Genomic DNA, 26786 nt, shown 5'->3' on the forward strand with positions numbered 1-26786 from the left:
CAAAAGCACCCTTTCATGAAGAAAGGAGTAGAGTAAGCAACTCTGTCCCCCCTGCTAGGAAGTGCAGATGTATCCGTAAAACCTAGTGGTGAGTTGTAGCAAAGGCAGCTAACAGACCCAAAAGAATCATCCATCGACAAGAGGAAATCCTCTACCAATGGAACCGATTTGTCTCATTCCTAAGTCTGAAACCTGACTGATTTCCACGGCCCAGCCAGAAGCCAGAGCTTCCTGACACAAACTCAGTGACTTTGCCAGAAAAGGACGATTGGATGGAGACTGGTCAATTGTTAGCAAGGTCAGCGTCAACGGGTAGCTTCTTGAGCAGAGGACTCATCATAGCTTCCTTGAGGATAGGTAGCATCCCATGTCCAGCAGGGAAATGATGACAACCGCAACCAACAACAGGCTCAGTATTTCCCTGCTTGCTTTCACCAACCAGTAATGGTCCAATTCACAGCAACCTGCTGTCTTCTACAGCAACTCCAGAACTATTCTGAGAAAATGACTCTTCAGACTTTCCTGGCTTAAAAGTGATTTCTTCTTCTATTGATGCAATAGCTTTCGTCCTTTTATAAAAGTTGGAGAAGGAAGAGTGCTAACAAACCATCCTCTGAAAGTGAAGTATACCCATCATCTCATAAACATACAATATTTCAGACACTAAGCCAATGCCACACTAGATAGGACTAGAATTTGGTACAGGAAGGTTGCAAAAAATTGGTTTTCGGTAGCCCACTGAACCATCAGGCTAGCAACAAATTTGTTCACCAAGTGTGTAATATTTTCACGTATATGCCAATTTTCTTGAGAATTTCAGACTGCAAATGTACAGCAAATAGAGCATATGTGGCTGATGTAGTGCCTTTAAGGAAAGCTACAGCACTAAAGAGGCTGATATAGTCTTTCAGAGCCGCCATCCACATTCCAAAAAGTCCTTCAATATGTATTTATAAGCAAATCCAACAGCTTTTATCTTTTCACTGCCAAAACTAAGCAGAGCACACACAAAATATCCCTAAATGCCAATAAGGCCAAACCAATCTTGGGTCCTCCAATGCGGTTTCCTTGCATCTTAGAACCTATTCTTGAAATTACTTTCACTTAAAACAATTCCCAGTCAGATGTAACTTACTGTTTTAATACAGCGTATACTATGAGTAAAGACATGTACTGCCCATGGCATTAGCTGTTCTTTTCAACTTCTTAGCCCTTCTACTTTTGACTATATTCCCATTTTTCAATGTACCTAGCAGAGTCTGTACTAAAGAAAAAGTCATTTTCTGAGTTCAATTAGCACTGTCTGCACACTGCTGAGTCATCATTGATTGCTGTTAGCCCATCACACCAGACCAGACTGTATACCACAGAGATGTTCCAAGGACAAGATCTAGGATTAACTTTTTCCATTTTCATTATTCTTTCATGTTTCCTATTTTAGTCTCTAAATCAGGGGTCAGCAACCTTTCAGAAGTGGTGTGCCAAGTCTTCATTTATTCACTTTAATTTAAGGTTTCACGTGTCAGTAATACATTTTAACATTTTTTAGAAGGTCTCTCTCTAGAAGTTTATGTATATTATATAACTAAACTATTGTCGTATGTAAACAAGGTTTTCAAAATGTTTAAGCAGCTTCATTTAAAATTAAATTAAAATGCTGATCTTATGCCGCTGGCCAGCTCAGCCCGCTGCCAGCCTGGGGTTCCGTTCACCCAGGCCGGCAGCAGGCTGAGTGGGGCCTGCGGCCAGGACCCCGGCTGGCAAGGGACTGGCAGCCAGAACCCCAGACCGGCAGCGGGCTGAGCGGGGTCAGCGGCCGGGACCCCAGACCAGCAGTGGGCTGAGCGGCTCAGCCCGCTACTGGTCTGGGATCCTGGCCCTGCCCACATAGAGTGGGTACCTACCTTCTCCCTGGTTCTTGCCCATTCTCTTCCTCTCTCTCTGCACTGAGCTGAGGGTGAGAGAACACTGAGCACAGGGCTGGGGGTGAAGGAGTAGGCTGGGGTTGGGGTGTAGGGCCTGGCCAAGAGCTAGAATGAGGGAGGGGGCTCAGCATTGGAGCAGGAGGTTTGGGTGTGAAGTGCTTACCTGGGCAGCTCCCATTTGGTGCAAGGGGTGCAGGTGGGAATGTGGGGGTGTGTGTGTAGGAGCTCCCGTTTGGTGCTCAGGGTGGGGGTGGGAATGTGGGGGGGTGCAAGAGTCAGGGCATGGGGGGTGCAGGAGTCAGGGCAGAGAACTGGGGGCATGTGTGGGGGGTGCTGGAGTCAGGGCTGGGGTCGTGGGGGGTGCAGGGATCAGGGCAGAGGGTTGGGAGTGCGTGAGGGAGGTGCAGGGGTCAGGGCAGGGGGCTGGGAGTGTGGGCTAGGATTGTGGGGGTGCTCCCAGCCCCCTGCCCAGAGCGCTCACGGCAGGGGGCTGGAGGGGGTATGCCCTTATTCCACCCCCCTTCCCGAAAGCCCCGTCCCCACCTCTTCTCCGCCACCTCCCCGAAGCAGCAAGTGCGCAGCAGCTCGGCTTCTCCCCCTCCCTCGCAAGGGCCATCAGCTGATCAGCGGCAGGGAGGGAGAAGAGGAGGGGCAGGAACCAGGGAAAGAGGTGGGGGAGGGGGGAGCTTGCCTGCCCTGCAGCAGCAGCTGCGGACCAAGCTTCTTCACCTTGCCCCCGCAGGGTGGGGCAGAGAAGAGCAGGCAGGGGCAGGCAGGATTTTTAAATGGCACACTGCTGCCTGCCGGGGTCCTGGCCCCGGTCCCGCTCAGCCCGCTGCCGGCCTGGGTTCGGCAGCAGGCTGAGTGGGGCCGGCGGCTGGGACCCGGCAGGCAGCAGCATGCCAGTAAAAATCGGCTCGTATGCTGTCTTTGGCACGCGTGCCATAGGTTGCCAACCCCTGCTCTAAACCTTCCCATAAGGAGACAAAGCCATTCTTGGCAACAAAAACAGCCACCGATCTTATTCTAACAATTAGTCCCCCTGTGCTGTCTCCATAGTAAAAGCTTTTTTAAAAAAAACCCTTGACATGCAAGTCAGCCACCACCTAATGTACACACACTGGTACTCCAGATAACAGACATCCCCATCTACAATGTGTCTCAGTGAGTAACACAACTGAACAGAGACCAACACATCCAGGCAGAGACTAATTTTGCCCTTGTTTTGATCAACCCAGTCATCTTACAATCTGAGGAGTCTGTTTCTCCCCTTAACACACACCTGTCAATTCCTACCACCTAAAATTGTATTTACGCACACACAGGGCTGCACTGTGATCTCGCTCACATGGGCATAAACACAGAACAGTTCTAATACACTTACACCAGTGTAACAGAGAACTGAGTCTAACCCACTCAATGGAGAACACCCTGTTAGCATTTTATGTAATCACTGATTGAAAAGAATAGCTGTACCTCAAAATAAACACCAGTATCCAAATTCTAGAAACAACTCAGAGCAAAGGTGCAGAATCTTACAGACTGTTTGATGAGAGAAAATTCTGTGATGGTGAAGATGCCCATTTGGAGGGATCCAAAAGGCCTCAGCATGGCTTCAGCACCACAGCCATGGGCAGGGGGAGAGGGGAATGAACGATTTATCTATTGGATAACGGTGCTTGGAAGCAAGCATGTATTTTCCATGGCAATAGCAAAAAGCTATTTCAGAGCTTATGCTTCAAAATAACTGCTCTTTTCAAATATTTTTTCCCCAATCCTTTTTCTAAATTTATGACAAAGATATATCTTTCAGACCGCTAATGCTTGCTTGTCTCAGAGACTGCTAGCTAGCACCAGCTGCAGGCAAATTTTTAATAGACAATTATGAAAATCTGATGTACAATGAAGGTTCCAGTTCACAGTTCTAGTCTTTTCAGAAGACAGAAAATAGGCAATCAATGAGAAACTAGTTTATCGATCTTTCTTCACTGTGATATTTTGAAGTTACACAGCAAGAAGGTATAAAATAGAATAAAAATATAAACGGATAAAAACACACAGGAGACTTCTAAGCGCTTCTAGCTCATTCCCAATGGGGAAAAATGAAGTCATCTTATTAAGAGAGACGTTTCCTAACCTTCAATAATACACTGTATATTGTTTCTAAAACATATTAAAGAAAAAAGTATAAAACTCAACAGGCAAGCTTTGAGCACAGAAATCATTCTTTAGTACAAACCTGGGTAAAAGCACTGGGGTGAACTTTGTGGGAATCCAGGAGGTCTGTGTTGCAAATCCTTCTGCTATAGGAGAAAAAATAAAAATTTCTTAAAGGGTGTCCTTAACTACAAAGATGAGAGCATCATTTCATAGTGAACCATATTTTCAGTATCATGAATTACAGATTACAGGTGGATCCTTACACTTAAACTAGGAAACCAAAAACTTCTGTAGAAAAAGGTTTTAATTTTTTTCACATTCTAAAACAAAGCAATGTATCTAGACTTAAAAATTAGAAATAAATGCTAAGAATGCTTTGCAGAGTATAAGCAAGACGAAGCCTTGCCTACATCAGAAAGCTGCACAGTTTAAAGGTACAATTTAAATAGCTTTATTAAAACCACGAAACCCCGTGTGGACACTTATTTCAGGTTAAGAGTAGCTTATTTTGGTTTATTTTAAACCAATTCCTAATTGGCTTAAACTAATTTAAACCAAAAGTAGAGTGTCTGCACAGGGCTTTGTTCAGGTTTAGTTAAAGCAATTTAAATCAGAGCTTTAGTTACACCAGTGCAGCTTTCTCACACAGACAAGTCCTCATTCGTATGATAGGGCAATGTCCAAAGGTCAATCTGTTAAGAGCCAAGATGTCAATACGCAGGAAAAATAAATAATATATTTCTGTGGCAGGTAATTATTATGGGGGTCTCATTGCATTTCATTACTTATTTTGTCTTCTGTTTCTATTTCAGCCTACTTCTCTCTCTTTTCTCTTGTCCTAAGAGTGATTTGTGGGAGCCTGGTTATGTATTAGAGTTTGTAGAAAGTTGTATCTGCAAATGGAACATTTCTATTGCACAGAAGATAGGCATAATAGTGTTTGCATGTTAAAAAAAATCAGGATGCTTTGAAAGTTCAAAGTAGAAAACAAAAAATAATTCTGCCCTCAGGACTGGGCTGAAAATTGATTCCTTCATCCCTTGACTGCCAAGACTTGGGCTGTTCTGTACTCTCTGTTCTTCCCCATATTACTCCCTGCTCTGCCTTAGGTCTCTGAAGTCAACAGCTGCATGTGGAAAAAAACCCAACATTTGAATGTAAGTCTCAATAGGTAAGTGAAGGAGGAAACAGAAAAGGAGTAATTGTGGCACCTTAGAGACTAACACATTTATTTGAGCATAAGCTTTCGTGAGCTACAGCTCACTTCATCAGATGCATCCGATGAGGTGAGCTGTAGCTCACGAAAGCTTATGCGCAAATAAATGTGTTAGTCTCTAAGGTGCCACAAGTCCTCCTTTTCTTTTTGCAGATACAGACTAACACGGCTGCTACTCTGAAACCTGAAGGAGGAAATGAGATTCAAATACCATGTTTTAAAACACATGAATGGACTAAATATTTTTTACAAATACATAGTTGATTATGACCACACTAACCTTATATGGAATCCTATGAGCATATTTTGATAAAGGTAAGAAAGAAAGAAACTGCTTGGCTAGAAGTCAAGGCACTGAGCCATGGCTTGCAAAGATTCAGAAGAAGATTTTACAGTTTAGAACTTGAAACCACTATTTCTACAGTGCTCGGATTATAATTAGCATGTAACTGTTCTGATCAACCTCCCTCCTCTCATGCAAGCCTCCTCAAACATGGACCAACAATGCTGTGTTACCTTTTATCCATGTACTGGCATTAAAAAACAGTGGTACCAAAAATTAAGAATATACATCATTTGCTTTTAAAGAGAGTGAGAACGTTTCAGGAACAAATAATGGGCTCAAGAGCCAGGAATTCCTGAGGGTGAATCTAACACTGACTTGTTATATAGCTTTAGGTAAATCAGCCTGCCTCAGTTTCCCCATACATACATAAACCATCAAGGGATACTAGCTGGACCAGTTAGTAACTATTCAGGGATTTGAAGATATAGGGTCAGATTCTTAGCTGGTGTAAATCGGAGTAACTCCACTGAATTCAATAGCGAATATAGGTGATATTAATCCTATCTTATAAGGGAGAAGAAGTTGTAAAACCAACCTTGGGTCTGGTACTGCTGCATTCAGCCAGTAAGGTCTTGCAGTTCTTGTGGACATTCACTGCACAGTCTGAAATGTACAAAATATTTAAGTTATTCTTACCCCTCCCATTTCAACAGAGAGAAATAACTCATTTCTCAGATTTGAAAGGATCAGGAAAGGACTCCAGGTATTCCATTGGGAATACTTATTGTGCAATTTCAACTCTTGGTTTTACACCAAAATGCTCAAACTTGTAAGAATGAAGGTAAGAGATGTACTGGGTCTGAAAGAACACCATTACCAGAGTACCTTTGGCACCTTAAAGACTAACAGATTTATTAGGGCATAAGCTTTTGTGAATAAACCACCACTTCTTCAGATAAGAATCTAAATCTGTTAGTCTTTAAGGTGCCACCAGACTCCTTGTTTTTGTGGATACAGACTAACACGGCTACCCCGATACCACAGTACCTTTGGGGCATCCCCAGATGGCAGCCTAAGGCAGGAACAGTACCACATAAATATGCTGCTTGTTCCAACCCTAGTACAGTAGAATCGATATAGCAGATTCATATTGTAACCCAGTGGCACAGAACAATATTTTTCATTTGCATGGTCTCCTAATGGCAATATGACTATCACAATATTTCAGTCTCCTACAAAAGTGCAGTTAATTGTTCCCTTTTTCTACAATATTTTACCTTGCATATTGCAAGTTTATTCTTTTTGTTGCGTGCATGAACGTGCATGCGTATGATGTATAAACCATTTCTTGGTTAATCAAGTCTATTCCTTTGCTACCCCCTTTTAACTAAACTTCAAGCAAGAAAACTGGTTGCTGGTTTCTTCATTAATCTCACCTCAGATTCCCCACCTTACCAAAATGAAAAGTATACATAATCTTCATATTTCAAATCATTCTCACAAACATTAATGAAATGAAAAATGAGCATTACATGTCCATTTACAAAGCAGAGAAACAAACTCCCAAACAAAAATATAACGGTCAGAAAATCTTGCGATTAACAGATAGAATTAATTCTGTTAGTTCCTATAAGGATGATATTTGTTAAAAGCTCTCACTGCTTTCTGTAAAGAGCTCATTATTCACAGATATTATTCTGGTTCATTTCCACCTCTGTCTGAGCACCATATTCTTCAGATTCTGAACTGTTATTCCAAGGCAAACTGAATCAAGTTACCTAATTCAGGCAATATACCAAACAAATTCAGAGACGAGGTAATTCTTCATGTACAATGTACACAGTGTCTTTTTACATGTGGATGGTGAATAGGAACTGATTAAATTAACTGAAATAGGCAGCAGAAGACCCTCAAAGTAGCGTCAATGATCCAGATGCTACCACTTTTCTACGGCATAAGGCAATTGCTTCCACATCATGTCACTAGAGCATCCCGAGATAACCCACAAGACCTTTCCAACCAAGATTGGATTCAGTGCCCTTTTCCCACCAAAATAATTATAACCCCAGGGGGTGGGGTCCAACTGGATGACACCACTCACACATTCTCCAGTAGCTCCCCTGGCCCTGTGTAAATTAAGATGTTTTCCTTACCTGGAGACAATAGAAGCAGGACACCAGAAACTCAAATATTGCGGGAAACCGGATTTTTTTGCCCTTGCAATGTACACAAAACATGCTTAAGAGGACAGCTAGAACAGGAAGACTTGCACTGTAACTGCTTGAGAAAAGGCTGTTTGTGCCTAATGCACTGGGGGAAAACTGTTCAAGCAATATTCATCCATGCAGAAATATAACCCCTGTTATGGTGCCAGTCAGCAGCACCTAGGGTGGACTGTTTTAAGTACTGCTGGTGTAAGATAGCTACATGCTCATTTACACAGCAGTATTTTCCACAATTACAATAAATGTCTGAGAAGAGAATACAAGCAACAAATAAACCCTTATCCAAGCCAAATATCTAAATAAGTTAATGTTAGCAGCCATGCTGGTTCCAGGTTATTAGAGAGACAAAGAGGAAAATGTAATATCCCGAAGAGCTCTGTGCTGCTCGAAATTTGTCTATTTCACCAACAGAAGTTGGTCCAATAAAAGATATTACTTCACCCTCCTTGTCTCTCTAACTAAATTACCAACAGTCAGAGATTCAGGCCCATTAGGAGATGGGATGACAACTGGAAATGAAAAGGTGCATATGTACATGCTTTTTCCACATGTGAGGGGTATAAGAGAAGAATAAATGCTGAAAGTGCATGTCACACATACAGACTTTTCAATAGAAAATATCTCTGCAAAAAGCTTAATTCTGGCAACTAAAACTAGAAATAATGTGAAAACTGAATTAGATACTGAAATTGGATGATGCTAAATGTATTAAAAGTGCTTTCAATCCGAACTTTAAACCAAAGAAAGAATTCTGTATTACCCATTCTACGTGGGGTATAAACTGATGAACCCACTAACATAGCACAAGCACCCCACAAAATGAAGGAGCTCTAAAAGAAAAAAGGGAAACAAAATCAGCAGATTCAGGAAGATGCCAGAAGAGCTCTCAATATTTGTTATGGATTTCTGAATGGACATAATTAGGAGCCTAATGGCAAACACACCCATGAAACAAACCAGTAAACCGTAGAATGAAACCATAAAACAGGAATTAGAAACAAAATATTTAATAAAAAGAAAAGGAGGACTTGTGGCACCTTAGAGACTAACAAATTTATTTGAGCATAAGCTTTCGTGAACTACAGCTCACTGCATCAGCTGCTACTCTGAAAGTATTTAATGACATTGTGCCTGATTGAACGGGCCCTGGAGACTGAACTCCCTTCTTACCCCTGAGGCAAGACAGGGGCACACTGGATAACTCTCTCCCCAACCCTGCCCCAGCCAATCACTGCCTGTGATATACCTGCTGTGTGAAGAATCCGTGCCTAACGCTGTCAGTCTAGCACCTTTCACCGGCTAAATACAATTCCATTTAAAAAACAGAAATTAAGAAATAAGGACATTATGCCACTGTTACAGTGCTGGACAGGTTTAAAGTGAAGTTGAGGCATTCCACTGAGAAAAGGTCACAGGTATAAGGTCGTCAGTACACATGCGTTTTATAAAAAGGAAAGGAGGACTTGCGGCACCTTAGACACGAACCAACTTATTTGAGCATAAGCTTTCGTGAGCTACAGTTCACTTCAGATATAGACTAACACGGCTGCTACTCTAAAACATGCATTTTATAGTTTGCTAATGTCATGTTTTTGTAAAAGCAACCTCTCTGCTTCCTGTACACCTAGGAATGCTGGCTGTAAGCACCCACAAGCTTCATTAGAATTCCATTTATAAGTATTTGGGTGAGCTTGAATAAAATTTCCACAAAAGAATAAAAATATATTTAAAACGTTGTAAAAAGGGAAATCTTCAGATTGACTCTAAATCTTTTATTCACTTACGAACTTATAATGCAAAAAGCTGCCATGAACATTCAACTGATTGGACATTTGAATCACTCTGATCTTAAATCTATAATTGACTTAGGCCAGGTCTACACTACAGACCTGTATCAGTATAAATACGTTGCTCAGGGGTGTGAAAAATCCACACCCCTGAGTGACATAGTTATACCGACCTAACCCCTAGTGTAGAGGAGAGCTTCTCCTGGGGAGGTGGATTAACTATGCTGACGGGAGGAGCTCTCCTGTCAGCATAGAAGCATCTTCACGTAAGCGCTGCAGCACTTAAAATGCAATGTTTTAAGTGTACTTATTGATTAGGTTAAACAGTTCCTTTTTCTTTAATGATTAGTAAGACCAGGTCCTATTCTCCAGACTTAGGCATTTGTTAAGATAACTTTAAAAGGGACATCAATTGAAAAATACACTTCTGTTTGAAAACTGTTCACCTATCTTTGTTACAAGCAACACCTAAAATTACCAAATCTGGGAGATTATGTATTTGATAGTACTGTGTGAACAGTTTCACTGTTTCCCTGTATTGTCAGTTTGTTTCCCTTGTTGCAGAAGTCTTTCACACAGCAAGGCAGAGAAAAACACACTAGAAAATAGGAAAAAATGCAATTGCAAAGCCTCAAAGATTGGCAAGAGAATTTGTGGGCAGGTGTTGTTTCTGAAACTGCCCACCCAATGTGAAAAAAGTGTGAAAAAACAGAGTGAAAGAAACTGATAGAGCCTTTTATAATCCCACCAAATTTTATAAAATATGCTTCAGTTATATCTATTTGACACCTTTCTTACTGTAGTGGAGCAGCAAAATTACCACTATAGTTAAAGGTGAAATAATATACATTTATTCATTCTCTTGCAGACTGGTGGATTTGATTTCTTTTCTCTAAACACAAGATCTTTTAGCATTCTCTATTCCTTCAGAGCACCTTTCTGAACAGAATATTGGAAAATTAGAGAGGGTTCAGAGAAGAGCAACAAGAATGATCAGGAGCATAGAAAAACTCAAACAAAAAGAGATTGAAAACATTGAGATTGTTACCTTAGAAAGGAGATGAATAAAAAGTAAATAAAATAATGGACTGTCTAGAAAAGATAGATGGGAGCTTCTGCAATTGAAAAATGGCAAATTCAAAACTGACAAAAGAAAATAGGTTTTTCATGCAACATATAATTAGATTGTACAACTCTCTGCCACCTGATTTTACTAAGGCCAAGAATTTGGCAAGATTCAAAGAGGCAATGGACATTCATACGTTTAACAAAAATATCCAGAGTTATAACAATTAACACTAATAAAAAGAGTAGTGGGAGTGAGCTAAAACCTCATGTTGCAGGATTTAAACCAAACTCTAATTATTAGAGATTAAGATGAGACCTTCAGGAGGGCAGATTATCCCACATCTGCTTCATGTGGAGTTTCTTGCTTCCTCCGAAAAAATCTATTTTTTGGCCAATCATCAACAGCATACTGGACAAGATGGAAAATGGGTCTGATCCAGTGTGGCAAGTCCAATGTTCGAGAGCAAATAATCAATAACAATCATCATAAAAGATCATTTTCATGACCAAAGATATTAAAGTTATTTTCTGGTAGAAAATAAAAGCTCCCCCTTTCCTTCCCAAAAGTTAGTTTATACAATACAAAGTGTTAAAACATTTGAGGTGGATGACTGGTCTGAAATTCTGTTCTATGTCAAAAAACAGCTCTCTCCCAGACTTGTTGAGATTCATAACAATATTTAAGGTGGTACCATAAACCCAACAGGCTAAAATGTAACAAGATATCTAGCACAATGAGATTATTTCAGCACCTATCAAAATCCAGTGCTCTGGAACCAGCACTGGCAATTTAGGATTCAGCTACTGTTTACTCAAGGTGTACGCAGCTACTGGCAGTAACCAATTTACAAGTCAACATGTACGAGTGCTTTTATTGGACAACACATTAGATAGCCCAAGAGAGGTTGCCAGGTTATGCTGACCCACAGTTATCTGACAACTCACTGAACCATTAAACCAAATTGGACCTGCCAATACATTCCCTCCCACAGCAACTAGTACAAAACTGACAGGCAGAGACGAGAATGTCCAATAATTAGTATTAAGCTCCTGTATTGGCTGTATTAAGCTCCGGTGTGGAGCTATGACTCATCACACATGATGAGTGGGAATGACCCTGCCCCCTGGACAATAAATGCATTGCCTAGTAAAATCACTCTTAACTGGTCATTTGCAAATCAGTTGTGACTATTATTTAGGTATGCTGCAATTAGATTGAATCCTTACTGCTAATAGTCATGATGTGGTTCTGGAGCATTTGTTTTTTTAAATTAGAGAAAGATTGAAAACATCCTTGAAGCACAATTCAGTTATATTATAAGATTTGGCAATCTCTGTCACTGTTTGCAAAGGTACAGAGCTTGCCCACGGATATACTCACTACCTAATGGATCTGACCTAACAGAAATGAACTGTGAACCAAATACCTTTCCCTTGATATTAATGATTTCTCTGCTGTCAGACATGCTTGGATTCTTCAGAGAACAAAAAGGAACCTTTTCTCGCCGTATGAAAAACGAGATTATTTCTCTAGTCTGACTCTATAGGAAATGCCATGTAGTTCATGATGAATGTGCTTCTGAAGGATTAACTATAAAGGTATTTGTTTAAAAGTATGCCGTAACACACTAATTTGCTGTAAACTCCATTTTTATTCACAGCACAAATAGTTAGAATTAAATCACAAACTGTGCTTTCCAACCCCAGTGCATCCAGGTTTAGTCACTAAAAACACACCACCATATGCTTATGGAAATTAAGTTGTTCTTATGTAATATCTATGAAATATTATAAACATTTTGATGTATTCATAGTCCAAGGTAGCTGAATAGACCTGAAGATACACAATCAGTTTACTTTGTTACTACGGTAGTGTGCAGCTCCAGAAAATGGAACTGTCTGCGACAATCTCATCAGGGAGGTGGAGTTTCAACTGGACTTGCAGCAGTTTCTGAACTGAGCAAATCCAGCTCATGTATCCTAATCAGTTCAGAACAGATTTAACTTTGTCCTAGTGGCTCCAGTGACTGGCACCTGCTTGTTCTCTTAACACCTAAATGAGTAGAGCAGAAGCAAAACTGTACATTCTGATGTAGCAGCAGGAACAATCTACACTGAAAAGCCATGAAACCTGTACTTATTGAGTAATTTCATTTTCCTTATTAAGAACATAAGAATGGCCATACTGGGTCAGACCAAAGGACCATCCAGCCCAGTATCCTGTCTGCCGACAGTGGCCAATGCCAGGTGCCCCAGAGGGAACCTAACAGATAATGATCAAGTAATCTCTCTCCTGCCATCCATCTCCACCCTCTGACAAACAGAGGCTAGAGACACCATTCCTTACCCACGAAGACTATTCTCTCTCCTAAAACAAGGAGGGGATGTTTTCTCAATTTATTTGTTTTTAACAAATTCTATTCTAAATGTTAGATAAGTAGTTTTCAAATCACGCCCACCACCACCACAAAAAAAAATTTTTTTAAAACACAAACTCAGTAACAAAATTGATTCAGATCAGGCACTTCATTTCTTTTTGAACAGTTGCAATACAAAATGAGCATTTTAACCGAAAATAAAGATTTGTTCCATTTCAAGTTTCTCAGACTCTTCAATTGCAAATGCTGAAAATGTGTCTAAACATGCTATTAAGAGCATTATGGAGTTACAGCAAAGGGAGTGTGAATTAGCAACTGTGACATAATTACAAAATATACTGAAAACATCTGATAGGTAAACATTAAGTGGAAGTGCAGCACATCATGTCTGATAGCTCCTGTTTGAGAGCCATATTTCATATATGTATTTTTGCTTTGCAGCTGTAAGTACCAAACAAACAAAAAATACTCAAGCAGAGTTTTTACCTCAGTAAGGGAGATGTGCCAAAGACTCCAGGAAGTCCATTAGTGACTTCACTTTTGCTGCTGATTTCACGTGGAAGAAGCCCAGATATTATGGTGACAGGCATGCAATATAAAACACTTAGATAGACAGTACACTACTAATTCTGCTTAGTAACTAAGGAGACTTGACACAGATACACAGTCTGTGATACTGCAGCTTTTTGTTTTTTGTTTTGTTTTGTTTTGCAGTATAAAATTTTCCTGTGAAAACTAAATACAGAATAAAAATTGTACAACTAATCCCATGTATCTGACAGCAAAACAAGACACTAACTCTACTTATTTTTTTCAGAATATTCTATTTATTTCATACTATTAAAATACAGAATAGGCAAAGAATACATACTCTTCCTGAAAGTCTGTTCTGAAGACTCATGTTTTACATAGGTCAAAAAATAAAAATCCTGTCCGACTTTGTGAATATGATACATAAAGCAACTGCCGAAATATAAATGAGAAAACAACCTCCCTCAAATATCCCAGGTGGTCAACTTTCTAAGACAGGGGCTCATCTCCTAATGCCCCAACTTGATTATGTACATCACAACTTAAAATCAACTAAAATAAGTTATCCTCTACTTTAGTACACAGTTGGAAACTTATAGCAGTAAAGCAGACAATCAGCTCACAGGAGTCTTACTCAAGACAAGTTTCAGAGTAGCAGCCCTGTTAGTCTGTATTCTCGAAAAGAAAAGGAGGACTTGTGGCATCTTAGAGACTAACCAATTTATTTGAGCATCAGCTTTCGTGAGCTAAGCTTATGCTCAAATAAATTTGTTAGTCTCTAAGGTGCCACAAGTCCTCCTTTTCTTTTTACTCAAGACAAGTTATAGAGACAGTGCAGCAGCCCACAGAAAAAGCTGGGAGTTTTTACCCTCCTACCTACTGAAGGCTGGGAAATGTGCTGTACATACAATCACTACAGCCAGAATACAAAAAACAGAAAACCCTTTCAGTGACACAGATCGGCAGTACAAGGGTGTCTCCACCATGAGAAAGTGCCTGCCGCATAGGGAACAATCCTGCACAAGCAGGAGCTGCAGGACCCCCTGCTGGGGCTTTTCCACCCCTAAGCTCCCCGATTCTCTAGCACACACCTCAAGCCTCAATAAGGGGGTGAGGGAGTCCAACTTTCCGGTTTCTTCGTTGGTGTCAGGGAAGGCTAGCCCCGCCGCTTGAAACCAAACGCGCGGAGGACTCGTAAGAGGGCCCGGCGGGGTCCGCCCAAAGGCCGATCCAGCCCAGCGCCCTGGCTGCCGACGGCGGCCGGTGCCGGGGCCCCAGGGAAGCGCCAAGGGACCCGTCCCCGGCCGCCCACCGCCAGCGCCCGCAAGGGGCGTCGCGGCAAGAAGCTGTCGGGGGCCCCGCACCCCCCGGGGCTCCCGCTGCCCCGCAGCGCCGGCGGGAATTTCCCACCATCTGACCCCGCCCGCGGCCGGCCCAGCGGGAGCCCGAGCCCCGGGGCGCTGCCCTCGGGCCAGGCCGCCCCGCTCCCGCCGCCCGCCGCCGGCCCGGCCCGGCCCGGGGCAGCGCGGCCCGCAGGGCCAGGCTGGGCCCTTCCCCGGGGGCTCGGGCCCCGGGACACGCCCACCGCGCAGCCTGCCGGGCCGGGCCGGGCTCGCCCCGGAGGCGGCGGCCGGGGAGCGCGAGGCCCGGGGCGCTGACACCCCCCGTCACCTACCGAGGGTCCGGGGGGAGCCGCCGCCTGGCAACAGGAAATGCCCCAATGACCCGGAAGCAGAGCGCGGCAGGTAGAGGGGCGGCACGGCGCATGCGCCAGAGAGGGCTGTGCTTCTTTCTCTTCCACACAGACACCGGGGGGGGGGGTCTGTGAGTGGGGGGAGCAGCGGGGGGGTGACTGGGGAGGAAGGGGGTCTGCGACTGGGGGGAGGAGGGGGGAGGTGTCGAGGAGGAAGGGGGTCTCTGACTGGGGGGAGGAGCGGGGGGGTGACGAGGAGGAAGGGGGTCTCTGACTGGGGGGAGGAGCGGGGGGGTGACTGGGAGGGGGGGTCTGTGACTGGGGAGGGTCTGTGACTGGGGGGGAGCAGGGGGGGTGACTGGGGAGGAAGGGGGTCTGTGACTGGGCGGAGTGGGGGGTGTGACTAGGGGAGCAGTTTAAAGTCAGGCCTGAGCTCTGAACCCCAAGGCTCGCAGAAAGCCGGGCCTGTCAGTCACTGTCCCCCCTCCCCCGCCAATGCCGTGGGGCAGGGGCCGTGGCTGGGCAGGGTCCCAGCACATCAGACCCAATCGCAAAGGCCTCTAGGCGCTGCCACAATATAAAATTTAAACAACTCAGTAGGTCAGCCTCCGAGGAAAGACCCCCATCTACACTGCGGTGCAACACTCTGTGGCCCAACAGCTGTGGCCGGCCTATGTCAGCTGACTGAGGCTCAGGCAGTGGCTCTGTAAAACCAGTGTCTACACATTCAGGTTTGGGCTGGAGCTGGAGCGCTGGGACCCCCAACTGAGCTAGACCTGTATAAAGGGGCTCATTATAGCAGCTTACAAACCCTGTGGAGAGGTAGAGCCGAGAGCAATGGGCCCAACTGTGTAGCAAGATTCAGGGCCAGCGCTGAGAGGAGCATGCAAGCTGTGTGCTCAGACCAAGGTTCCCAATCAGCAAGGTGCTTTGCACTGTTGTTTTCCAGCACACTGGCTTTCATGTGCTGTGTAGGGCCACCCTAGCTGTGTGTTCATTAAACCTACTTATCAGTGAGATGCAAGACAGAAGGGTGAGGGGTCCTGGTCATTCTGTGAGGGTCATCTCAGCATTTCTTTCGAGTGGTCCCTTCAGGAACTGAGGAGGTTGGCCTCCAAAGCCTGTTGGAAGCCAGGATCTGTAGGGAAAATAACCTCAATCTCATGGAGAACTGATCCCTCTGGGGCTTCTCTGAACCCCATCAACACCCTTTCTCCAAGAGGGTGCAGGTTTAGAGCAGCAGGTAATGAGGGCCCATCTAGACTCTCAAAGAATCCCCCATACAAAGGAGAGGAATTCACGAGACGCTATTTACCCCGTCTATGGTTCCCTGCCCATTTCACCGGCCACTGCTCACCGTCTCTTTGCACGCTCAGACAGCAAGTCAGTTCCCTCTTCAAATACTTGAAACAAAAGCATTTTTTTTATGAACATTTGGCATTTTATAAACAGGGCCAATAACTTATTTGAACCTAATCCTAGGAATGGATGACAAACTTTCTTCCTCTCAAAGAGCTACGTGACCAGTAGGAGCTTTTCGATAAACAGAACCTTCACCAATGGGGCTTTCCAGAAGCCCTGCTTTTCATCAGCAAAAGTCTGTGACTAGAAAAAAAATAGCTAGGCTTTTAATTAATGGTGAATAGTACCTCGACTGACAGCTTTAGCAAGGTAGTTCATATGTTTGTGTAAAGATCATTTAGGGCTTTACATTAAATGTGGTATTAATCATATTAAAATTATGATGCAATTTTCCATTCAATAAAGACAGTGCCAAAGTGGTATTTTAAATCTTTGTTTGCTAAGACAAGTGCAGCCAGGGGAAGGGCATCCTGCAGCAACAGCGAAGTCTTCTCAAGCAAAATTCAGCTGCGACTTACAGTGTGCCCCATGCAGCCAGCAGAGTGGAAGGCATTAATATTAATAAGTATTTCCAAAGCAACTATTGCCATGGAGAGAGACATTATACAGTAAAGGAAGTTTAGTTTCAGCATTTGATGCAGAGCTTGTATGCTATATTACATGAACAAACACGTTCACTCTGCTGGAAATAAAAACGATCTATTTTTATTTTTGTATTATTAATAAGGATTCTGACAAGCAAGCTAATCCTTTGATTCCAATGCCTGGCTACTAAAATACCCTTAGGAAAAAAAATCACAAGCTTATGTACTAAAAGAAAAATAAGTTTGGGGTTTCAGCCTAGTTATCACAGAATCAACACACTAAAATCTGGAACTGTCCAGGTCTGCTCAGGAGAAGCCCAGCACTGCAAAACTAGGGTGTCGCTTGCATGACAGGATTTGGCTGTGTCAACAAAGCTGTGCAGGATTGACTGCAATGATGAGGAGGGTCGGGTGCCTCGGGGGTACTGAGGTGCATTAGCAAAGATGTGTAGAAGCACAACTGAGAATGAAAATACTGTCCTTAACTATAAAGTCCACTTGTTTCTTGTGAAAAGGTTCCAAAGCTGCATACACAAGTGGATGAGACACTGCAGTATTTTGTTCAATCATTGTGCTCATACGCCATCCTACAGTGAACAAAGCATAATTCACCTACAGGCTCATCTTATCATTATTAAAATATTTTCTTCCCTTCTTGGATTGTGAACTGATCGGACGCAAAGTTCTGAATGTCAATGATTAAACACAGCCCTAAAAGACCTGAGACACTTAAATTCCTTTTGCCATCAGCTTTGTCAAACTGAAACGATGAACTCTCCTAGTTATTTTCATAATACCCAGTTCAGTCATGACAGACCAGATTCCAGGAGGGGACCCAGACATGACAAGGACTGAAAATAACTGCTTTTGGCCTAATGATGAGATGCAACTTTTTCATTGACCTTAACAAATGCAATCCTGCTTTACTCATATCCATTCAAAACACTGCTGTAAAGATCAGTTTCCTAGACCTACCTTGACCATAACATCCCTCTCTTTAAAAAGAAAAGGAGTACTTGTGACACCTTAGAGACTAACCAATTTATTTGAGCATAAGCTTTCGTGAGCTACAGCTCACTTCATCGGATGCTCAAATAAATTTGTTAGTCTCTAAGGTGCCACAAGTACTCCTTTTCTTTTTGCGAATACAGACTAACACGGCTGCTACTCTGATCCCTCTCTGAATCCCTCCACTGCTCTCTTTCTCTATCACATCAAACAAACTGCTTATCTTGACTTCCAAGGCCCTGCATGACTTCACACCCCCTGCCTATCCTCTCTCATTCACTATTCAAATGTTGAATCCCACCTCTGATCGGCCCAGGATGCCAGCCTCCATCTCTGACTAATTAAATTTTCAAACACACAGGCTGCCCTCCACACTTGGGGCATGTTTAGACCGCTGGTGTGCTGAGACCACTACCTATCATGCTGGCTTATACGGTCTCTGTTTCCTTGTATTCCCATGTTCCTGTCTCCATTTGTCGGCTCTTATACTTCCATTATAAGCTCTTTGCAGCAGAAACCGTCTTTTTGCTCTGTCTTTGTACAGTGCCTAGCCCTTTACTGGGGCTCCTAGGCTCCATGGGAATACAAATGATAAATAATAATGAGGATGCCATTTGGGGGTAAACAGAAGGCTGCCATCTGGTGACAGAATCATCCTAAGACACAGACTGTGTTTGTGCTTCACTGAGATGAGATGCATACGCAAGTGCAATGCAGCCCAGACTGTGTCAGCAGGGCTGGCCCTAGACCAAATGGCGCCCCAGGCAAGGAGCATCTTCAGTGCCCTCCTTCACTTGTTAAACTTTTGAATACCTTATTTTTTATTGTATTTGTAGCCCAATTCACGACTTTGATGAATGATTTGCATGCATGATTTATCCCTGTCATATAAGACAATAAATTTGCACGCAAAGGTCCAGAACATTCTAGGAGGGTAGTGAAAAATGAATCCACATATGGAATACCTGAAATATTTTACTTCAAACATTCTATTTTCCATTTTGTCGCTAACAACCAAAAGCAGCCCCCCAAGCCCAGCGTGCCTCCTCCCAACCCCCACTGTCACCTGCCCCTAAATCCAGCCCTGCGTGTCACTATAATTTTTCAAAACTGGCACAAGAAGAACATCTTATGCTGGGGGTATATGGCCTGTGAGCATCTGAACAACGTCAGTATTGAATGTGCACAGCAACCAGTTCAAATACTGTCTCTTCAAACCCAAATGAGGGTTGGATAGTGACAAAGAAAACAGCATTATCCTTCCAATGCCGTTTAATAATCTACACGAAAAAACACTTGTTATTGGCACTGAACAAATAGGAGACAGGGAAAAGCCCAGACATGTAATCAAGAGAAGCTCCATCAGTACCAGGCCTGCTTATCCACTCCCCAGGCAGAGCAGATAAGATCCTGGAGCTGTGTCAGGCAACTGAGGGAATAGGATCCTGGAACTGTTCCACAGAGGGGCAAGTAAAAAAGCAACACTGAAGTGAAAGGAAAAGAAGATGAAAAGCAAAAAGGAGACGCACTAGAAGCACTGAACAGAGCCATCTGACTGCAAAGAGCCATCCTGTCCCCTTTCTCTAAACTCCAGGGGTTGCAATGAGCATCCACTAGGATGCAGATATGTGGCAACAAATTCAACAGATCGCTTGAAGTCTCACCTTGTTTTGGCCTACAGCAATGTTAGCACAGTATCACCGTGGTGGCCTTTCGTGGTCTCTCTGGTTCTGCTGGTTGTTTCATTTGGACTCTTGTCAGTAATTTCCCATTCCAAATGGGATTCCCAGCACATTTTTCACTGTCACCATGCCACAGGAGCCAGACCTCCTCTCTCTCTTTTCCCTAAATAGAAGTTTTTAGGCAGCTGTGTCTCTTTCTAGAAATGTCAAGTTTCAAGTTTACTGCTAGCTTTCAGATTCCTCTGGCCTCTGTCAGGGCTAGTAGCAGAAGTTTCTTGTTGGAATTCACAGAATTCAGCTCTTTTCCAGTCCAAGCACTGCATGCCTACATTAGCTTACTGGCGCTGCTCTGGGGAGCCCAGGGCAAAAATGCAGACATCAATGTACTACAACTGGCAAGGTGAAGGGGTCACTTTAACATGTTAGAATCCGAGCATGGGACAAAGAAGAGACGCCTGAGCCTGTTTTCTTCTTCAGCAATTAATTCACCACTAGTGAAAGATGCTGGCCCAACAACCCCGGAGATTGATGTACACAGAACAGGTATAACATGGGTCGGAGAAATTCAAGCCTCCCGCACCAATATTCCTCAGCCCAGCACTGGGGTCTAAACAGGAGCTCATTCTCCAAGGCCCATTGAGTCTCTCCACTGAGAGCCAGCAAGGGGTCAAACTGGGACAGATGGGCAATAGTGATATCAAGGTTAAAGGCTTTATATGCCATTGCTGTTACCTGAGCCAGCCAGTCCCCCAGCCTTTATGATTCATGGGGATTTAATAACACACTAGTACTTCGAATCTCAAAGGGGAGAAGAGCTTCCCTGAAATCTGCAAAGCACTTTGGCTGCAATTATAGATTTCAGCCTGTCCCTGGCAGGTAGATCTCTACAGACCCTCTTTCGTATGCCCACAGGACTGGGGGCTGCACACTGCCTCACATAGCCTTCAGCATGTAATCCGTCACTCATCAGGTGCAGAAAACCCCCCAATGGTCAAACCTAATATAGACAATCCTGCTGTAACACATTCAGTGGCAAACCCTTGGCTCCCTTCCATGGCACAGCCGAGTTGGAGAGCTCTGCTCCTGGCAGTGGCTTCCTGGGATTCATCTAACTCCTGTTACATAAACATTGGGAGCTTGTTTATGAGAAAGGATTAATTTAGACACACCGGCTTTTCCACGCTTGAGAATGGGGCCTGTCTCCGTCTAGACTCCAGTGATGGGGTCGCAATTGCTGCAGAGGACCCGCTTAGTTTGAATCCTAGTCAGTCCTGCTGGCATCTCACTTCTAAGGGCTTGTCTATACTTACAGCACTGCACCAGTGCAGCTGTGCTGCTTAGTGAAGACACCGACTATGCCAATGGGAGAGCATCTCCCATCGGCGTAGGTACTCCACCACCCTGACAGGCAGTAGCTATGTTGACAGGAGAAGCCCTTCTGTTCACAGAGCACTGTCTACACTGGGGGTTTGGTTGGTATAACCACGTCACGCAGGGGTGTGGATTTTCCACCAGGGTTTAGACAGTGAATCACCCACTGTCCTGAAACAGGGGCTCCAGAAAATGTTCTTTAGTCATGCTCTGGACCCCACATGGTTCTAAGCTGGCACCCAGCTGCCTGCCTCCCCTCCCTCATTAAGGGACTTTATACCTTAGGGTGCCCCTGATTCCAGGCATGGCTGGTGGGATCTCATGGAGAGAGGGAGGCAATTGTGTTTTGTGTGGAGCTATTTAGGATGATTTCCTCTTTCACAGCATGCATTTATGTTACCAGCAACAACTTGACTCCTCTTTGCCTTTCTGAATTAGGAGCACAGGTCCTGCTATTGCTTCTTACTTAAAGGGGCAGAGCTCGGATTCTCACTGGCAATCCAGGTCATAGTCCACTCAGAGTAGCTACCAGACCATCTGTGCTCACGGGAAACTGGAAAGTCCTGGGGCCTCTTACCCAGCCCTCCATCCTCTCTCTCTGGCCTCCCCTGTAACTCGCTTGCTCATCTAGGTCATTAAACTTGTTTTCTCTTCTGCCATGTGGTGGCTCTGCTGTTAAAATGCTGTCAACACAGCAAATAAACAGCAGCACCTGCTGTGCTAAGACCAGCAGCCAACAGGTCTGGGATCACAGGTGCGGGCTCCTCACTGCTATTACTGAGCAAGAAGGATAGGAACAGCCAATGTTTGGGGCGGGTGAGAGGGTGGAAATGGTCTATTGCTCCAGGACTGCCACCTGACAGGCATCAGTGTCACTGCTAAAGAAGCAGGAGGTCACTCTGGCTGTGCTGCTGCCGGGGAGGGACCAAAACACTGCCTATCCAAGGGCCACCTCACAGGAGCCCCAGGGCCAGCCGTAATTGGAATAAATGGAGCCAATGGTGTCAGCCATCATCACTGGCCCACAGGTGCAGCCTACAGAGATTCCAAGCCCCAGCATGCTGTCCAGCCCGATCTGAATGCCACTCTCTCCACAGGCTGCAGCGTGCTGGGCTCACTCGTGGTCTGGGTGGAGAAGGGCATCTAATCACAGCAGCTGTCATATAGCTCCCGTCAAGGTAGCCTGACGGGAACACCATGTAAGAACAAACTCTGGCTGCCCCAGCCCAACACACTATATTAACCAGCACAGCACAACGTCCCTGGGCACCCAGGAAAGCCAAAGGAGACGCTCACACAGTCCCGGTGAGATTCGGAGCTTTTCCCTCCTGCCAGGGTCTGGTGCCTGCATGTTCACGGGAGACACAGGATCACAGATGTCCTACAGCACAGCTCAGATCCAAGCTTTGTGCGGCTCCAGCTCACACCCAGCCCCAGGCACTTGCTCTAGACTGCAACACGCTGAACCAGTACACATCCAGACGATTCAGGCACTGGGCTCTCCTACACAGCAGACCAGAGTCTGACCCCTAAGGCATGTGAGCCTGGGGAAATGAACCCAGGATCCCAAAGGCAGTGCAAAGAAACCTGGCCAGCAGTGGCACGGGTCTGAGCTCCTGAAGGAGGCTTGACCTGAGTATCAAAGCAGGGTCTCCTGCCTGGCAGCACAGAGCACTATACACTAAGTCACGGCTAATGTAGCTCATTGGAAAGCCAACATCCAGTACTCCAAGGCCTCACTGTAACCATGTCACCCCTCATGCATGGGAGGAATTCCCTATAAACATCTGCTAAGCCATCTCCTGGTCCCCCTCCAAACCCCTCCTTGACATTTCCTCTGCTGTGACACCTATGACACACACGACAGCCAGGCAGCTGGGGAACTCCAGTTGCAGCTTCTCAGGCTGACCAGCAGCATCTCACTCTTTCCTTGGGCTCCTTGTCTCTGCCTGTATTCCTCTGTCTTACCTTTAGCCCGTCAGTTCTCTGAGGCAGGGGCCACCTGACTGTTACGTGTTGGTGCACCACCCAGTGAATCAGGGCCAGGCCTCTAGGCACTACCGCAATACAAAACTATCAGAGCCGGTGTTACAAACCCGGCTAGAGGCCCTATACGAGCGGGTCCGCCTGTGTCTGTAAAAGCCCTGGTTACACCTTAGTGCCGGCCCGAGGCACCGCTAAGGAAAAGATCCTTCTCATGGAGAGCGCATGGGGTGGCCAGTCCTTTCCTCCCCCTCGAAGGGTGTTACTGACCTTGAGCACCTCTGAAGATCCCTCGCTTGGGCGTGAGCTTTGCCAAGGGGCATGGGGTGCAGAGAGAGAACCTGCCATTTCCAAACTCCTGCTGCTTCCCTCTGGAAGGTCAATGTTCTGCAGTGCCTTGAGCAGCTTCACCCGCGCACCAAGCACAGGAAGCAGGGGGACAAGGCCCAGGGGTGAGACCATGCAGTAGGATAAAGTCTTACGTCCGTCCAGCACATTCCACAGAGGAGAGCCCTCCCCCCTCAGCCTAGGGATGTTTTTCCCTCTCTTTAGATGCACTGAGCTTGTCCTGCCTCTGCACAGGGTTAGCGCTCTCCATGCAACCCCACAGTGGAGGGCCAAGCCCCAGTGTGTGGGGGGGGTTCTGGGGGTGACAGCATTTCACTTTGGTTTTGGTTAACTAAGCCCTGGATGGTTTTTTGACTCCCCGTGTCTGTTCCCACATCACATGCTGAGCTGAAAGATCTGTGTCTCTGGGAAGGAAAGACTGGGCCCAGGCAGCCCAGTGGGGCTAGCCCCAGCCAGGCCCAAAAATGCTCTCAGGGCTACTCAGAAAGGACAGAGCATTTCCTGACCTTCCCTTTTTGTTAATATAAAATTTAAAGGAATGAATTGACCCTGAACCCTCCTTTGGGAAAGAGACAGGAGATGCCTGGGCAGCTAAGACCAATGAGAATGAACAGGGTGCCATGCGCCATGGGAGTCTGGGAACAAAGAGGCTAGGCCAGGCTTCCTGGGTACAGCCAGGCCAGGCAGGAATTGGGGGCACAGTCAAGCCAGGCACGGAGTGGGAGCAGGTACAGCCAGGCCAGGCAGGAATTGGGGGCACAGTCAAGCCAGGCACGGAGTGGGAGCAGTTACAGCCAGGCCAGGCAGGAATCAGGGGCACAGCCAGGCCAGGCCAGGCCAGGCACGGCAGATGGGGGAGCAGGTACAGCCAGGCCAGGCAGGAAGCACAACTAGGCCAAGCCAGGCCAGGAGGGAGGGGGGGTAGGTACAGCCAGGCCATGTTATCACTCACTCATACTCACTCAGGCACTGCAGGCCATTTTTATTCATCAGAGGTTTGGTGCACAGTGAACAGCTGGTGCAGCTGGAGAAAGTCCCTGGCGCCAGCTGGTGCCCATTGACCCTTTTCCACCTTTGGCTCTTTTCTCTCTCTTTTTGTTGGTCTTTGTTCTTACCCTAGAAGGGGGAAAGCAGTGTCATGGCACAGAGTAGCAGGAGTTCACTATGGGTGCACACACACACATAGAGCTGACCCCTCAGCAGAGACGCTGGGCCCATTAGTGCTAGTGCAGTTATGTGGTTAGTGCCCGGCCCGCATGTGTTCCCCAAGGAGTGAGCCAGCCCCAGAGTCTCTGCAGCCCCACTAGGGTGGGTGCACATGTGACTGAGGGCAGGATGCGGTCTGCGTGCAGCAAAACATCTGCACCACACCCTAGAATATAAACTCACACCGACTCCGTGCCCGGGGGTTGTTGCCTGGGGAGGGATGTGCCCCGGGCAGGGTCCATGCACTGGAAAGAAGACAGCTTCCCCAGGGCAGTCCAGCAGCCAGCCCTGCCAGCCCTCTCCTCACCCTTTCCCCACACGGGAGGCCGTGCTGCCACCTGGAGGAAATGTCCTCCCTGATTGGAACTCCCCGCACATTGGGCAGCCCATGCTAGAGCAGCCAGGACAAGTCCTGAGGAAATCTGGCCCTGGGCGGGGCGCAGGGAGCAATGCTCCGAGCAGGTGGTATTAGGGGCTGGGCTGCTGTCATGCTCACCATTGAGAAGACCAAGTCTGTCCCAAAGCAGCCTGCTAGACCCTGCCCTAGATCCTGGGGAGCTTACATCCTCTCTGGTGACAGTGCTGTGAGCCCCTCATGGGTTCCACTTTTCTCCCTCACCTTATCCTTCTGCCGGTACCCGGTGACGCGGTTCCGCAGGCAACTCAGCCGGTGCTTCACCTTGGTGCCTCTCTCAGTCTTGTCATTCTTCCCGTTGTCCTCAGCCCTGAAACAAGCCAGGAAACCAATCTCATCCAAAGGGAAGGCAAGTGGGGGCGAGAAGTGCCATGGAAGCCCTGGGACAGGCATGTACCCCACTCACAATGCCCCCAGGAGAGACACCCAATGGAACTCACCCCAAGGGCCCCCCCCAACATTGAGTTTCCCAAATCTCATGAGCATCAGGTTCTGTGCGAGTCGCCTCCCACATCTGCAGCCTTGTGGTGAAGGTGCTGAGCTCTCCAGGGACCTGGGTTCAAGTCCCAGCTTAGCCACTGACTTCCTGCATGTCCTTGGGAAAGTCACTTCCCCTCTGTGACGCAGCACCTGTCTACAAGAGGAGGAGAGTAACCCTGCTGCCTATTTGGACAGTAAGCTCCTTGGGGCAGAGCTGCATCTGTGCAGCACTCAACACAATGGGGCCCTGATCCCGCCTGAGGCAGCTGGCTGGGATGCCTGGGTGGATGGAGAGCTGGGACACGGGAGCCAGGATGGGGACATGGGGCACCCGTGCCAACGGGTCACTTACTCAGACAGGAACTCAAACCAGGTGAGGTTCTGCTGGGATTCGCTGCTTCCCTCCGCTGTGCAGGCCCATTGCTCCGCCCTGGGCAGAGGAACAGGACAAGTCATCAGACTGGGAGGAAGAGTAAACTGCCCCAGAGCTTCTGAAGGGAGCGAGTTTTGCCTGTCCAGGGGGACCCCAGCAGGCTTTGCACACCCTGTGTGTGTGTGTGGGGGGGATTGGTGTGGGGCAGTTCCCGTGTGGGTCCCTGGCAAGCCCTGCACGGGTGGCTCTGCTCCTAGGGTGGTGTTGGGGGCCGTGTACACTGTGGATGTCAGCTCCCAGGAAGGTCATGGGGGGATCCTGGTGGGCCTTGTGCACTCTGGGGGGCTGTTGCATGGAAGCTGCCCTAGGGGGCACTGGGAGGTAGGACAGCCCATGAGACTAGCCAGCCCCCAGGTGACAGGTGCCTTCTCCCAGCCCCACACTCACCCGTGATACTGTTTCAGCTCCTGCAGCACCTGCTGGACGATCAGCCTGCCAGGGAGGAAGAAAGGGGTTAGGAAGTCTCCCTACCGGCTGCTGCTTCAAACCCCCATGCAGCTCAGTCCAGGGCAAGATTCATGGCTGGGGTAGCAAGAGCCAGCAAAATGCTTCCCTCATACCCTGGTGACTGGAAGGAGCAGCTGACGAAGGGAGCGTGCCAGCTACGGAGACCTGCCTGCAGGGCCACTTTGTGCCTCACACAGC

The 26786-nt window shown here is 46.3% G+C and overlaps 1 protein-coding gene across 3 annotated transcripts in view; it reads right to left on the reverse strand.

Moving 5' to 3' along the window:
* Window positions 1-26786, reverse strand: part of ARHGEF18 (Rho/Rac guanine nucleotide exchange factor 18) — an 85343-nt gene that overhangs the window by 37449 nt on the left and 21108 nt on the right. Inside the window, exons 7-12 of one of the 3 annotated variants that reach the window (XM_074939740.1) lie at window positions 26529-26573; window positions 26061-26138; window positions 25433-25538; window positions 24570-24723; window positions 6183-6250; window positions 4165-4228 (exon numbers count right to left, since the gene is read on the reverse strand). In XM_074939740.1, coding sequence (XP_074795841.1) covers window positions 4165-4228; window positions 6183-6250; window positions 24570-24723; window positions 25433-25538; window positions 26061-26138; window positions 26529-26573 — 515 coding nt within the window. Of the gene's footprint in view, window positions 1-4164; window positions 4229-6182; window positions 6251-14667; window positions 14810-15251; window positions 15323-24569; window positions 24724-25432; window positions 25539-26060; window positions 26139-26528; window positions 26574-26786 lie in introns of those variants that run through there. The other 2 variants (XM_074939742.1, XM_074939741.1) reach the window with 2 other exon arrangements.

This window comes from Natator depressus, chromosome 25 (assembly GCF_965152275.1).
Source record: "Natator depressus isolate rNatDep1 chromosome 25, rNatDep2.hap1, whole genome shotgun sequence".
Taxonomy (NCBI): Eukaryota; Metazoa; Chordata; order Testudines; family Cheloniidae; genus Natator; species Natator depressus.